The sequence below is a fragment of the Rhamphochromis longiceps genome, linkage group LG4 (assembly GCF_057381845.1).
Source record: "Rhamphochromis longiceps isolate RC_006_pf linkage group LG4, R_longiceps_female_GT1.1, whole genome shotgun sequence".
In the NCBI taxonomy this organism is placed as follows: Eukaryota; Metazoa; Chordata; class Actinopteri; order Cichliformes; family Cichlidae; genus Rhamphochromis; species Rhamphochromis longiceps.
Window position 1 is genome coordinate 24,686,820 of NC_140560.1, and position 16,639 is coordinate 24,703,458.

The following is a 16,639-nucleotide window of genomic DNA, read 5'->3' on the forward strand; positions in this document are numbered from 1 at the left end:
GGTGCTGCCCCTTCTGCCCATTCAAAGCTGGCTGCCTCACAGACCAATTTGAATAAAAACAGAGCTTAGTGCCTGCAACCGTGAATATCCCCTCCACTGCAATGTCATCACAATCTAGCCCATGCCTACTAATGCTTATCCAAAACATAGACCGCACTGGGAGTTCTGCTGGCTACCTCTGTGTCATTGCATGGTACTGTCCGCATTGATCACATCCTGACTAGCATATTTTGTTGCAAATCAGATAAGTGAATTTTGAATTCTTTTCTCTTCTGACAGTAGAATTTTGCACAGGAATGGTATTTTTATCCTGCAACCACTGGCTCCTACACAATTTGTGACCATTTCTGCCCACTCCCACTGATAAATCATCTCTGCGGGGATTCAGGTCTCAGTCCAAATGTTTTTTTTCCTTCTAAAAAAACATAATGCCTCAAGTACAGTTAACAGCGGCATTTCTGTTATTGTTAACATATGAAATAGTTGTGTTAACTTCTGTTGTTAAAATTCTGTTGCAAGTAGCTGACAAGAGAAATGATAGAAATAGAGGGTATCAAGTATTAAATCTGGATATGTGCTATAGGTGGGAGAATCATTACACTGCCACCCAATATCAATATTTTTTATATAAATTGTGTATGTAGTCCAAACTGATTTTTTTTTTCTTTAAATTGACCAATCCATCACTACTTTATAACTAGTCATGGTGGTATTCATTAAGCCAGATTAAGGTGAATAGAAGGTAACTAATCAGTGTTGGAGAAGGAGAAGAAAGTGACTCAGGTAATTCATTTGCCATTTAAACAATAAAAAAAAAAAAGAAAAAGACACGTTACACATTTGATAATGCTACAGTGAATAAACCATCATTGTATCATCAGGATTATTTTTTCCCCATTCCCAGGTATACTTTAAAGTAAGAAAGAGCCTTTCATTAGAATGGAGGACTAGGTTCAACAAGAAAATAGGTCAGCTGATTACCTGAATATATTGAATAACCAGGTTTTTCCATCATTTAAATTTTTTTCTTCCCTAAGCTTATTTTGTGATGACAATGCTAAGATTCATCGGGCTCAGCCTGTGAAAGAGGGGTCCACATAGCATGAGTCATTTTGACACATGGGTTAGCCATTAGAATACAGACCTCAGCCCCACTGAAAAACCTTTGGATGTGCTAGAGAAGATGCTTTATCTGAGACTGTAGCAGCATAACTACTGGTTCAGAGGCACCTGATCTACCATTAACTATAAGCTAACAATAAGCAAAAAGGAAAGTTTATTGTACTGAAAATGTATGCTGCATCTAATAATAATGCCTAAAGGAAATATATAATGTAAATGGAGCAGACTGTCTCTAGGGGCGTTTGGCTTTTGAAAGTGACTTGCTGAATTTGTGGGCTTGTGGCTAATTCAGCTTGAGGTGTTTTCACCATATTGGTGATTGCGAATTTTTTTGTTTTCTCCAGTTGTTTCGAACATTGGTGCAGATGAGCTTCAAATCACCATTTGCAGGAGTTGTAAGGATTTTTTTTAAGTACCGTAATTGTCGGGCTATAAGCCGCTACTTTTTGCACAAGCTTTGAACCCTGCGGCTTTTAGTCAGGTGCGGCTTTTCTATGGATTGTCCAAGATTTTTGTGATATCGTAAGAGGATTTATTTTGTTTGTTCCGCTGTTGTACGGCACTACGTTGACTGGCAGGAGGGCATGTGATCAGACACACAGTATCGGGGTTCAAGAGTGGTATGTTGGTCACGTGTCCATCCGCCAGGCAACATAGTGCTGTACAAGTAGCGCGAAAAACAAACTTCAAATTAACGCTACGCGTTCAGCGGGAGTCGTGGATGACGAGCGGCAATAAACTTGCGAAAAGCAAGTTATGCTCAACTCCACCGGTGGAACCTGACAGCGTGGAAAAGTGTGAAAACATCCATGATCACCAACGGATTTCAAAGGGCTGGACTGCTGCATTATGGAGAGGAAGACACCGCCACGGCCCTTCAGAGGGTGTTCGACTCTGACACTGACAACGAGGATTTGTTTGGTTTTGAAAGTGACAACGAATGAAAGAAGCTGAGAGTGGATGACGTAGCCATCCTGAGCCTGTTCGTATCAGACACTGGAGGAGAGGACTTTGGTGGTTTTAGTGCGCAGGAAGAAGAGAAAGATGGTGGTGAATGACTGACTTTTCTTCTTGTTAAAGCCGTGTCACTGCACCTGAGCCTAAAAGGTAGTCCGAATCTATTTTTCTGGTGTGCTGTAGGTTATTGTTATGTACTACATTTGTTACTCATTTATGAAGCACAGTACATGTTTCGTACTTGTAATTACCGCTACGTGCACATATACCTAAAAAGTTATGCAAATATGTACCCATAACTTGTTTTTCAAAATATTAATAAAAGTGATGTCTCCAAACAGCCATCTCTTTCCTGACAATTCCCTTTGTGCATATTCTCTTACATAAGTCAACATTGAAACACCTGCGGCTTTTGGTCAGGTGCAGCTAATGTATGTACAAAACAGGATTTTCCCCTGATTTTAGCTTGTGCGGCTAATATTCAGGTGCGCTTTGTAGTCCGGGAAATACGGTATTTGTCTCAGGAAGTGAGGTCTAAATATACTTTCTGTCCAAATATCACATGACAGAAAGTTAATTTTTAAGGAAGCATAAAAATGTTGCATTTCACCTTTAGGGGCCACTGGAAACAAAATGCATAGCCATACCAAGCGGCGAGATGAGATTTTAGCAACTGTGCCTTGCTGAACGGCGTTGTTACTTGCAGCTATAATGTTAGTTTCCTGAAACACAAAACCTGTACACAGACCTGAAACTAATGTGCCCGTAGGAGCCCAATTCAACGTCCCACTTCTTTGCCCAGTTCTTTGTCATGGGAACAAAGTTTCACTACAGAACATATTTACAATTGTAGTTATTTTAGGGATTGCATTATTAGTGGTATCTTTGATAATTGTGTAATAATACCATTTCATTGTTCACTGTTCTAATATGTGGTTTGTCCAGGAAGAAGAAGGCAAAACTGACTGGACCTCTTTTTAAATTCTTTTTTATTTCTATGGCACAATGATGGTTTATGTTTTTCAGAGTGTCTCAGGTTATGCTTTTGAATCCCAATTCAAAGTTAACAATAGGCAGACAACATAACGCGGGACCGCTGAGTTTATATGCAGTAGCATTAGTTATAAAGTAGAGGGTGAGGTTAGTTTCACACACTGTGCCTAAAAGTGTAAAACCGAAAGCTGTCTGGTCAGTACTTTTTCCTTTTATTTTCGGTATCTTCACCTACTTCACAGCTCTTTTTGTGCTATCTCCCCTCTAAGTGGGTGACTCATTGCATCAGGTCTGCACCCTGAAAGGCTTTGATTAGATTGCTTTCTTTCTCCTCCCTTTCCTTATTCAATTTCTCCCTTTCAAAAAGGCATGCTGACAACTTTCTGCTGTAGTGTCCTTTAGATTCCTAAATAAACAAACAAAGATCAGACAAAGCTCTGATTTTAATTAGATCATTAATACTGCATTTATATATTTATTAGGGGTGCAACGATACACAAAATTCACGGTTCGGTTCGGTTCGATACTTTGGTGTCACGGTTCGATATTTTTTCGATACAAAAAAATGTTCATGCCTTTTTAATTTGTCATTTATTAAAATTATAAATATATATTTTAACTCAAAAGTACAGTTTTTAAATTTAACCCTAACCCTTGTGCGTGTTTTTTATTTTGACAGCGAATGCGCACCTGCGGACCACTTATGTGCAGCCCTGGTTATTTAGCTCGTCATATTGCAGCCACAGAAATTATTTTGTCCATGAAACCATAAAGCTGCACTTTCTTTTTGCCTTATAGTCTGATTTGTCATAACTTCTCCGTTTTGTGGTAAGCTTTTCTTTGGCTGTCACTTCTTCACCCTGACCTGTCTTATTTGGCTCAGCAGAACTAAAATATATATCTGTCTGTGAAGGTTCTCAGTCATCCAGGTCATCGTAGTCAAATATATATCCTGCTGCTTTTACACACGCACTCACATAAGCTCAGCGATTCTCTGCGCGATCAACCTCTCACATGTTTAAGCTGCGGGAGATTTCACTTGTCATGTTTGCATAGTAAGCTAACGATTAATAAGACGATGTCAGAGGAATTGGTGCGCAAATTATCATCACTCACAGATCAGTGCTGTCGCTCTCTATACACAGTTCGCACGATTGCAAAGTGAAAGCAAAAAAGCAAGCGCAAATTCAAACGCGATTTCAATATGTCACATATTGACAGTGGCTCACCGATGCCAATTACATAATTACCCAGCGACATTTCTGAAAGAATGCAAAAGCATTGACATATATTTTTCCTTCCTACAATAGCCCGACGGGCAGGGCAGAGATAGATTTTGGTAGCCCGACTGGAAAAATCGCTAGCCCCGGGACGTCGGGCTAGCGATTTTGCGAGCCCTGTATCTGATTGAGGAATCACTCATCTTTGGAAAAGAGAGTTTATTACAGAGAAATGTCTCTTTCCAAAATAAAAGCTATACTATCCGCTTCTTCTGGGCTATATTCTCAGCAGCATATTAAACATATCAGGTCCCCATAAGGAGAATCATGTGCTAACAGCTGTCTAAATGACTCGGCTAAAGTTAATAGCATGCTTGCTTGTTTTTTTTCTGCTTCCACTTGTCTTTGCACTAGGATGATGTCGGCGTAAATGTGCAGTCATATTCGTTGTGTTCCCACTAGTGCTTTCAGGTTAATCTCGTTGAAATGACATTAACGCCACAACACGACAAATCTCCGTTAATGAGCTACCGCCGATCGCCCCGTGCATGGGGCTAGACGGCCAACACGTTAACGAGCTAACTGCGCTAACACACTAGCTCCCACCCATGTAATTGAGCATTGCGTGGCACATCCAACATACTGTTTTACTTTAGTCCATGACTCGCTTACCTTCAGGGTCATACGTCACATGAAAACCAAAATAATTCCAAACGCCAGATCTGAATGAGGGTGGGGGAGGTCCATGTTGCAAGGAGAGCTTAACTTCTGTCTCGCTAGCTTGCCCTGCGCTCTTCCTTCTGACGATGCTGTCTGTGTTGAGCGCTCAGTGGATCTGCGTTCGACTACTCCGCCTAGGCTGCACTGTCGAGCCTAGGCGGAGTAGTCGAACGCAGATTCACTGAGCTCTCAACACAGACAGCATCGTCAGAAGGAAAGTTGATAAAATAAATTACAAATTTTGTATTGTTCGATACATATGCGTACCGAACCGAAAGCACTGTATCGAACGGTTCAATATCAATACGAATATCGTTGCACCCCTAATATTTATTTATAGTAGTTTCATGTTGACCTTTCACCCTTTTTTAAATGCTTGACCTGCATGTCAAGCAGTTCTGTCCTACTCTATTGCTGATCACATTATTCAGGACTATAGTTCTACACATTGTGTTCATAGAACAGGTCCTTTATCCTCTGTGTCACTCATGCTCTTTAGCATTTTAGCTTTATAGTTGCTGCTTATTATTCTACATTGATTCCTTTAAGGAAGAGTTTTTTGCATGTTTGCCAGTTATGCCATGTTATGAATGAAATCACTGGCAACACACCTATTGCTGTTAGTGAGTTACCCGCACATTGTTTGCATCCTCTGGTGTGCCTGTCAAGCATCAACACCCTTTATGGCTTGCACATGTTTAATACAGAAAGATTCACTGTGAAATTAATTTGTCGCTGTGTTTGATTTGTCAGCAGGCCCAGCAGTCTTTAGTCTGTCCTCCTGTCAGGTTCATTCAAGCTTTGTGTCATCAGAATTGTTTGTCTGACACTTGAAGATAGAACTTTATTTTTCTGCTCTTTATACTTTTACTAGGCCTCGAAGCTCTGTCCTGCTTCAGAGGATTTTCTCAAAATTATGGACTTGTCCTTTCCTGCCTTGATCTTAATTCCTTTTGTCCCCTGTTCTCTCCCAACCCCCGTAATCCCTTGGGTCCTTCTCCCCAGGCCAAGTCGTGTATCTGTCACATGTGTGGCGCCCACCTGAACCGACTCCACTCTTGTCTCTACTGCGTCTTTTTTGGCTGTTTTACAAAGAAACACATCCACGAACACGCAAAAAACAAGAGACACAATCTAGGTAAGTTGCTCACTCTCACGCACTCTAAGACCCTAGCTGGTTATATTTAAATTATTCTCACGACCAGTGGCAAAATAGATGCTGACTGCATTGCATTACAGTTCCTGTGGGAGTGCCTAGTCCCAGTCACATTTAAACTGGCAGTCTTCTTCAGCAAGGGGATGGTAGACTTTTGCTAATCTTGTGCTACCAAAAAGAGTAGCTTCAACATTACATACCAATTATGCTAAATAAGACAAAGGTATTAAAGAGCAAGATTTTGACATCACCCTGATGAGCACAATTAAATGTGGGAACAACAGAGACAATAGAACAGTTTTGTACACATCTTAATGGCTTTAATTGATTTAATCCATTTCAGCAGTTTGGTCACACACACACAGACACACACACTCCGTCCTGTGTGCGGGGATGCGGTCTTAATTAGCGTTGAGCTTTCCACAGGTGCCTCCCTGACACTGGCACTCTGTTCCTCTCTACCTCTAATCAAATTAATCCAAACTCCCTTGTCTGCTCCACTGCTAGATGTCAAGCTCCCTTCTCAGTGCTCTGTACCCATCATTTTCACTTCCCGTTCTTAGCAGGCTCACTCACAGGACTTTGCTCATGCCTTCTTTGTCTGCTTATTTTTCTATCAACCTCATTTCCCCACCTCTTCATCCTCTTACTGTTTTGCTCTTATGCTTTACTCATTTCAGCGCGAGTGCTGAAATGCTTCTCATGCCTTATGCAGGACCTTGTCTTCCTCCTCTCTCTGCCACTTGTATTATTCTAATTTTTCTTCATTAACCGGGTGCTGTTGTATGCAGTGGAGCATCCTGTTTCTATATATATTTTACTGTCTTTTCTTATTTCACGCCCTTGCAAAACACCGAGCAGCACATATACACCGGTTGGTTTTTCTACATGATGCATTAGCTCACCTTCTTATTGTGAGTAGCGCCAAAAACAGAAAGATGTCCGGTTAATCTAAAAATAGGTTGTCACAGCAACAGAGCTGAAATATTGTTGCTGTGGAGTTTGAAAATGGAAGAAGTTGGGTTGTGTTAATGGGAAGCACAAGTGGGGGTGGTAGACAAATACACCTTTTCCATCACTGCCTGCCTCACATCTGTCATTTTTCTAGTGGAAGCAATAAGATGGTAACACTTGGTTTTATCAGTGGTTTTAGACAGCAAAATAATCATTTTAACAACCCCCCCCCCCCAAAATGTCTATTACTGTACAAAAAAAAAAATACTTATAATTTGATTGCAATCTAATACTCACTCTCTTTCCCCCTCCTTCCTTCCTACAGCAATAGACCTATTATATGGTGGAATATATTGTTTTGTGTGTCAAGACTACATTTATGACAAAGACATGGAGCAGATTGCCAAAGAGGAACAGAGGAAAGCATGGAAATTGCAAGGTATAGCATTCTGTTTTCATTAATACAGTTTTCTTTCTTTTCTCTTTTTTAAACTAAAGCAGCCTGGTAATCTCTGCCCCGTCACATTTGTCCACAGGCATAGGGGAGAAGTACACGACGTGGGAGCCGACCAAGAGGGAGCTAGAGTTATTACGACACAATCCAAAGCGGAGGAAAATCACTACAAACTGCACCATAGGTGGGCAATCGATTGCACTGTTTATTCTGCACGTCTTAATCTGCACAGCTTTTCTTCTCATCGTAGTTGTGATTGCTGTGGGTTTTCTCCATGGCTCTTTGTGTGTTTGTGTACGTGTGTGTGCGCGCAAGTGTGCTTGGAGTCACTCATGCATTTAGGTGTAATACTCAAGGTCAACCAGACTGGGCAGCCCCGCAGGCAGTGGACTGGGAGAGGCAGGACACAGTGTTCCCTCTCAGATATATGCACACTACATCAGAATGTGTGTCTATCTCTACCCAGAGCTTGTTTTCTCTTTGTTCCTTTTTTGGAGTTATCTCTTGCCATGCTTTTACCCCTCCTGTTGTTTCCATTGTGTCTCTAATTTTGTACATGTAGTAATTTACCCTTTTTCCCCGCCCCGTCTCCCACCAGCCTTCACTCTCTTTATACCTTCAAACAATTTGCTTGGTCAACCTGACTGGGCAGTGGAACTGGTGTCTTTATGTGTGTGTGCCCACCATGACCAGTCTAAATTGTTTAGGCGCTCACTGAGCACTCTTATCAAGAACCAAACCTTGGTCAGTTGGATTAGACCTAAGATCTAGCTGTGTCTCACCTGTTCTTCTGGCCATCATTTCTCACTCTAAATGAATTCATTCAAAGCTTTGGGAACACATCCAAGTTGCACACAGTGTTGCTGGCATACCTGACCCAACACCATATTAACTTTTCAGCCAAACAAAAATGGATCACAAAGCATTGGTGGCTTTTATGCATAACTTCATTATGTTTAAATACATGAACCAGCCTTTTATATATCAATCTAGTGTTAAAAACCAAATCTAACTCAATTTATTAAATGTAAAAGAAGTGTTCAAACCTTTTACTTGACTTTATATTCTTACAAGGTGCATTTGTTTCACAATTTACACTACATGCCAGTACAAAAGCGTGACATCCAATTAACTCTTCAGAGCTCTGTGATTAAAATTCTGTCGAGCCACAGCTCAGGTTAAAGGCATAAAAGCAACGCGTATTCCCAGTAGCATAGAATTTTGATGTGTGTCATCTTCAGAAGTCCTTTGTAGGGATATATCGCTCAGTAAAAGACACATGACAGCTCACAGAGTTTACCAAATGCCATTTAAAGGACTCTGAGATAAATATTTTACTTTCTGGAAAGAGCTCTTAGTGAACATGAAGCACTGCTCATCTTCTGGTCACACCTCCATGGTAGAGCATGGTAGTAGCAGTATGATACTATGGAATTAGTTCTTAATAACAGGCCCAGGGAAACCCAATGCAACTCAGTGAGTGATGAATAGTAAGTAATACACCTTTTAGCATGAAGATAACCCAAAGCTAACGGCTAAAACATTGCTGAATTGGGTTTGGAATAACTGTCTGGCTAAGTTGAGCGAAAGCTTAGACTTTAAAATGAGAGAGCATTGAAAAAAAGAAAAAGACTTGTAAATAGTTTATGTACTGAATTATTTTTTGAACAAGGAAGTTCACTGTAGTCCAAAGATAAATATGATTTAAAAATCTCTTCATCGTCACCAGTGCGAATTGGAGTCACTGCCGTGTTTAACCTTCAAAGCCCTGATGTTCTCCCTCTTCTTTTATTCCCTTTTTGTTCCGCAGGTTTACGAGGGCTAATAAATCTGGGCAACACGTGCTTCATGAACTGCATCGTTCAGGCTCTGACACACACGCCACTGCTACGAGACTTCTTTCTCTCCGACAGACACAAGTGCGAGATGCAATCAAACTCCTGTCTGGTGTGTGAGATGTCGCAGCTCTTTCAGGAGGTACGACGCACAGTCGACATGTGCAAACTTGTTAGATAGGTTTGGTAAATGGCACAAAGAAAATGGGTTTGTGAATGTGAATGAAGAGGGAGGCAGAGACAAGGGAAGAAATGCTGCCTGAAAGGAATGTAGAGTGCAACATACAATGCAGTAATTATACACCTTTATTGAATCTGCTCAGCCAGATTTAAATTACGTAGCCCTTAAAAAGTCTTAACTGTTTATTCTTCATGCAACAGAAAATAGGCATTTTACATCTAATAAACTCAACCCAGAGTCTTACGTAATGACTGCCTGCTCTGCTCCCACACTGTCTCACTTCCTTCTTACATCCTCTCATTTGCAGTGTATATGGGCACACAGTTGGCAAGTGGTGTTATAATATATAACGAGTTGAATCATCAGCCCCCCACCTCCGCAACACACACAGACATGTCTGTCCTGTCTCAGTTAGCTGAACTGTTCAGTTGTATTTCACATGAAGTGTCTTTGAGGCATAAAATTCAGGATTTTACATTTAAACAGTCCCGGGCACGTGAGCAGTCTTTTTTTTTTTTTTTTTTTTTTTTTTTGTGCCTAAGCCTTGTTTCATAGGTTACATCCAGCTCCCCTCTGTATCTTCATCAAAAGTCATCTTGTGGCTCTGTAGGCACCTGCGTGATCTCAGGCAGCTTTTTTGGATTGAAAAGGGGAGGTGTGGCCTGCTTTGATCAGCGACTCTCTCCTCTTCCTCTCCCCTATTCTTGTCTTCGTGTTGTCGCGTAATTCGTTTGTCAGCCACCTTCAGACTGCCGAAAAGGAGAAGAGTCTGTAAGATTCAAAAAGAGACGTCAGCTCAGCATTTTTTTTTTTTCTTTCACCGCTCAATCAGACTTCAGAGAAAACTGAGGAGTATAAAGCGACGTGCACGCATTATCCGCACGTCGAGATGTGAGATCCTCTGGCATTAATGAGGTCTTGTTGGAACTTCGTTGCACTGTTTTTGCACCCTGCCGGTACTTGCCTTGTCACTTGCTTGTCCATCCTGACCTGCCCTGAATTCTCAGTCCAATTTCAACAGCAAGCCAGAGATCTCCAGCACATAACAGATGGATATTTTTGCTGCACACTCTCCCTGTTTTTCCCCCACCCATCTGCTTTGACTTGCCTCTGTTGTGTCTTACACTTTCCCTCTCTGTGGATTTGCTGTCATCAGAGCTGGTTCTGTTTTGTAACTTTTGTTAGAATTCATTTATATCTGGCAAGACCTGTTGAATGAAGTGCTTACAAAAGAGCCAAAAGAGACTGGAATGAAGTGGATAAAATAACACACCTAGTAACACCTGGAAAAATAGGCTAACCACCTTTCTTCTTCACCCTCACCCACCTGTCCCATCTTTCATCCCTTCTCCCAGTTCTACTCGGGCCACCGTTCGCCCCACATTCCATTCCGGCTGCTGCACCTGGTGTGGACTCATGCACGCCACCTCGCAGGCTACGAGCAGCAAGATGCCCATGAGTTCCTCATTGCAGCATTGGATGTACTGCATAGGCACTGCAAAGGAGACACTATCAGTAAGTCGTCCTTAAACACAATTAGTTTAATGGGTTTATTTATTTATTGAGTTTGTGGCCCATAAATACTTTAGTTTGAAATTCCAGTTCGACTTAAGTGAGTAAACGCAGGTAAAAACAGTGTCGGCTGAGATTGAGGGGAGTGTTAGGAGACAGAGCCACCTACTGTCTCTGATCTGGCATATCGAATTATACCTAAAATCTACCGACAGACAACAGTGCCTTACTTCACTGGAAACATACTGAAGGAGACTTACAATGTACCAACGGGACAGCAAGCAAGTAGTGTAAGGAATGTCAATAGGCCCTGCTGCAGTGCAATGACAGGTTGACTCAGTCATAGCCACAACGGAAAGGCTTACCCTGATTGGCTAGAGAGAATAAAGAGCTGTGAAGTGGGAGTGAGGCACTGTGAAGCTTTTAAATGTGCTAAAGAGGTGGGCAGTGTGCAGTCATGTGTGTTCATATTGTCTCCTCTCTCTGGTCAACAGACGACAATGGCAAGAAAGCCAACAATCCAAACCACTGTAACTGCATCATTGACCAAATCTTCACCGGGGGCCTGCAATCAGATGTTACCTGTCAAGTTTGCCAGTAAGTGTGTGTGTGTGTGTGTGTGTGGGGGGGGGGGGGGGTCAGATAAAACCCCCGTCATGATGCAATGGAAAGGGACTGCTGAAAGACAATCCCACTCGAGATGTTCACTAAGCATTCATGTTGAAGCAGCATCACGCCTTCTGTCTTTTTTTCCCTCCAACATTTACTCATTCATGCATCCTCCACATATTCCTGTCATCTTCAAGTAGTGGGGGAACCATTGGTTTTTGCGCTCTTATTCAAAGACCCAGTCCCTGCAGAGCTGCTTTAATGGAGGTTGTCTAGACAGCAGCGCAACCCAAGCATTGCCTGCTTCCCCCTAGAGCTGTCCTGTCACATTAACACTAGCACGCTGCACTGAACTGGAAAGCACCTCACCCAGACTTGCAGGCAAGCCCAGCCCAGCTTACTGTGACATTACCTGCCTCCACTGTGAAAGTAGAGACTGCTGATGCAGAGCTGCTCATGACAGTGCATCACCGTGGCAGTAAATCACGCCCCTTCATAATCATTAAAATCACTTTTTGAATATAATGGGTAAGCTCTTAAGCAATAAAATGCATCAGCAAAGGCTTTCAAACTAAAGTAGTGCCATACTGGTGTCAAATTACTGCAGAGCTGATCTCCTATTGCCATAAATGCATGTCTGCTTGCCTTGCTAGCCACCCACTGGTTGCTCTGGGTATTGCAAAACCATGACTCATCTAACCAACATTGATAATGTTTGGCAGCCCACCCCTGTGCATATATATTTATGTATACTCTACACATTTTGCACTTGAGGCCTCTGTTTTGCCTGGGCTGCAGTCCATCACGCTTATTGGGCTGTAATAATACAAATTCTTTACGCAAAGCCATTTTCTTTGACGTAACACATCATTGAATTGCAGATGAACCCGGAACAACTGTGTAGACATTATTCACATGCGCACATTCAGTCTTCCATCAGCCTTAAACAAAGACATGATCAGAATCTCAAGGGGGCTGTGGGAGTTTAATCTTACTCGTTACCATCTATGTCATCATCCTGCCAAGTGACGCCAAACTACACAAAGCCACACACTAATAGTTAAACATTATAATTGAACTCCCTTCTTCTTCTTCTTTTTTCCCCTGTAGTGGGGTTTCCACAACGATAGACCCTTTCTGGGACATCAGTCTGGACCTTCCTGGCTCTTCCACGCCTTTTTGGCCCCTCAGCCCTGGAGGGGATGGAAGCACAGTTAATGGCGAAAGTCACCTGTCAGGATCCACCACGCTCACAGACTGCTTGCGCAGGTATATATTCATTCATTCATACATAAGGTTCAGTCCAGGTTCCCCAGGAGTGCTTTCTTTTGCTTTGTGTTTTTTAATGCAACACTTTAACATTTTGAAAAACTGTTTAAAGCCACTGAAAAAAAGGCCTGCTGGAAAACTCCATATAAGGTGCAGATACTCCCTGTTTATGTCTAGACATGGAAAACTGATATTATGGATTATAGTGGCAGCGGCAGGGCCAACTGGCAGCATGGTGCTGGAATTAGTTATACTGTCACCTGCTGATTTTGCAGGCATTTTGCATTTTAAGTGTTTTTTGACATTTTTATGTAAATGAAGGTTTGTTTGTTTTGTGTTTTGTTTTTTAATAAATGTTTCTGTGGGCATTTTTTCTCTTTTGGAGAGTCAAAGAAGAACATTTTTTCTTGATTTTAAAAATACTTGTGGATGTGTCAGTGAGTGTGATGTAAAATACATAAACAAAAAGCAAAAGCAAACCAAAACCCTTCTCAGGTTGGATGCTACATGTTTATCGGGCTCCTAGTAGGCATATTAATCTGCGCTGATTTAAAAGGAAATAAGCTTTTATCAGTCCACCTGCATCTTTTCAGGAGCAGTCAGACATTCACCCCACCCCTGCACATGTACAGGGGGTCACATATAGTTTCTATTCAGGCACAACAGCCGTGTTATCCTTGAATCTCATCTTCTCCCATCACCAGGTTGACCAGGGAGTGTGACCTCTCATATCTCCTCTACTGCCTCTTCATTTTTTCAATTTGTTTTCCTCTTCTCCTTATCTTATTTCATTCTTTTCCCGTTTGCCCTCACTCTCTACCACTCACATTTGTCTCATCCTCCCCCTCTCTTTTTCTCACCTCCTCTCCTGCTGACTTTTTTTTTTTTTACTGCAGCTTCTCACACATCTCTAGTTGCTGCAGCAAGTCTCTTAAAGCTACAGAACTGGTTGATGTTATTGCCATGGTGATAAAGGCGTTGACGACACCACATGGGCTTTTGCGTTAGGCAAACTGACATGCGTATGTGCTGCAGCAAAACCGTGCAAGCAGGCATATTATACAGACCTTCATGTTCTTCCACTGATACGGAGAACAGCTTAGTGCGCTCCACATTCAGAGGACATCTAACACAACCAGAAACACTCCACGCAGAAATCTTTCTTCCTGCTTCTCGCGTTTCATGCCTCCGTTCCATATCCATTTTCTGGCTGCACGTTTTAACACGTCATCTCTCCCCTCTCTCTTTATTGCATTCTTCACTCTGCAGGTTTACGCGACCTGAGCATCTAGGAAGCAGTGCCAAAATAAAATGTGGTGGTTGCCATAGTTACCAGGAGTCCACCAAACAGCTGACAATGAAGAAGCTTCCCATCGTAGCATGTTTCCATCTCAAAGTGAGTCACCCATGCGCTGCCAATTATCACTCGTTACATTGTCTGTCACTGTCTGACAGTTTGATTATTTAAGGCTAATCTGAGGATCTAACATTCGCACGTCTAATTTTGTCACCACTCCGAAATAGTTAAAAGAGCTGTGTGACTTAAAAGGAAAGTTCACCCTTAAAATCAAATGTGTGCATGTGTTGATGAGATTCCTGCATGCTTTTATATGTAATTGAGCTAATAAGTATTTCCTTATAATGCTAAGGTCTCATCCCCTAAAAACTTGAGCAGCAATTTGAGCAGTTTTATGTAGGAACTACTTTTCTTTCCATCGTGCTACCCATTTATTTTTTTTTTTAGCTTTTTTGCTGCACAGAGGAGAATCTTGAACCTGCCCTCGCTCGTGACAGGATGTAAACATTAATGCCAAGCTATAAGGTTGACTAGCTCTGTGTTTCCTTTAGTTAGAGACTGCACTGCAGGCCAGAGGAAAACAAATGCATTTGATCTTGACGTGAACTTTCCCTCCTTTCCGCCTTCATGCCAATGCATTCTGCTGTTCAATTATCTGTACTTGTTCTATATTGCAGTGGCATTAATATATGATTCATTTTGCTCTGTGTGTATGCAGCCTTTCATCTGATGTCAGCAAGGTTCACATTATGCAGTGCCTTAGCTGGCTGGTACATGTGCGTAGGTGTGTTCATAATTCAATTTAGCTGTTGTTGCCTCCTACAGTGTTGCACCTTTGTGCAGTGTCCCAGGACATTTATGATTTTTAATGACTCATATGGTGCTCCATTATCTTCATGTTTTATTTATTGCAATACTGGAGACCTATAATGTATTTGTAGGCTGCAGTAATGTTGTCTTAGATGGATATCAGCCTCACTTGTTATCTCATTACAAATATGGAAATGTTTGACAGCCAGGGTGGAAAACATACATTTCACTCATGTTTTTTTTTTTTGTTTTGTTTTGTTTTTTGTAAAAATGATGCCTGTTAATTCTAAACATATAGTATTGGTTTCCCCACCCCCCGCCTCTCTCTCTTGCCACTTCTCCTTTTCCCGTCTCCCTTCTCATCAACCCTCTCTGGCCCTCTCCAGCGGTTTGAGCACTCTGCTAAACTACGGAGGAAGATCACCACGTATGTTTCCTTCCCCCTAGAGCTGGACATGACACCCTTCATGGCGTCCAGGTTAGATGATCGCTGAAGTCTACATGTTTCATTTCTACTACTAATGAGGCCCTCAGCTTTTCTTTTCATATATATTATAGTAAATATTTGGCAGCTAAGATCCAAATGGGGAAAAAATACTTTTCCTCGTATAGCCTTCACCTTCCCAATTCATTTATTACATTTCATGACATGCTTTGTGTAAATGCTCCCTAGTAATATACACTGTCACTAGAGCATGCAGCAGCAGTCTTGCCCCACCCCTGAATGTTGCATCCATTCAGCTCCGCTCATAGACTGAAACATCATTAGTGTTACAGGCAGAGAACCAACGTGCTTTCATTGATTGTAGTATTCTGCCACCTAGTGGATTTTTGAGGAAGTTTATACTTGCCTCAAACATTAACTGTCTTCTTTGTCTTTTACAGTAAAGAGAGCAGAATGAACGGGCAGTATCAACAGTCGGTTGATGTATTAAACAATGACAATAAGTGAGTACCTTGCATTAGCAAAATTCACGAAATATCACTAAATTATCAGCATTTGTTGCTGTATGACATCAAAGACTCTTACACAGTAGCACATGCTAATGACCCAAACCATCCGGCTGTGACTTCCCCTAATTAAATCAATTTGAAGCCTATTAAAAGCTGCTTAGTTTTCTTCATCCATTGCAGCTACAACTGCTTTAATTTTCCAGGACATTTATTGGGAAGATACTGAAATGTGAAAATGTTTTTTCCTTAATATCTCTATAGTGTGAAAAATGACCTTAAAGTTTAATGGTACTGGGTTTTGAACCGAACGAGCTCATTTACTGGTGGGATGATGGGATATTCTTGCATTAAAAACTCAGTTTTTCCATTTCTTTTCTTTTTTCTTTTTAGGTATTCCTTGTTTGCTGTGGTCAACCACCAAGGCACATTAGAGAGTGGCCACTACACCAGCTTTATCCGCCAGCACAAGGATCAGTGGTTCAAATGTGATGATGCCATAATCACCAAGGCTAGCATTAAGGATGTACTCGATAGTGAAGGGTAAAAGTCAAAACACAACATTAGTGGTACACAGTCTGATACAGTGTGATACTGTA

General features: G+C 41.6%; 1 protein-coding gene across 1 annotated transcript in view; it reads left to right on the forward strand.

Moving 5' to 3' along the window:
• The window catches only part of LOC146671678 (ubiquitin carboxyl-terminal hydrolase 22-like), a 28,011-nt gene that overhangs the window by 9,601 nt on the left and 1,771 nt on the right, over positions 1-16,639 (forward strand). The window contains exons 2-12 of the mRNA XM_085404028.1: positions 6,018-6,150; positions 7,448-7,561; positions 7,659-7,760; positions 9,387-9,553; positions 10,948-11,107; positions 11,599-11,701; positions 12,824-12,982; positions 14,252-14,378; positions 15,476-15,567; positions 15,975-16,037; positions 16,434-16,583. Coding sequence (XP_085260154.1) covers positions 6,018-6,150; positions 7,448-7,561; positions 7,659-7,760; positions 9,387-9,553; positions 10,948-11,107; positions 11,599-11,701; positions 12,824-12,982; positions 14,252-14,378; positions 15,476-15,567; positions 15,975-16,037; positions 16,434-16,583 — 1,370 coding nt within the window. The remainder of the gene's footprint in view (positions 1-6,017; positions 6,151-7,447; positions 7,562-7,658; positions 7,761-9,386; positions 9,554-10,947; positions 11,108-11,598; positions 11,702-12,823; positions 12,983-14,251; positions 14,379-15,475; positions 15,568-15,974; positions 16,038-16,433; positions 16,584-16,639) is intronic.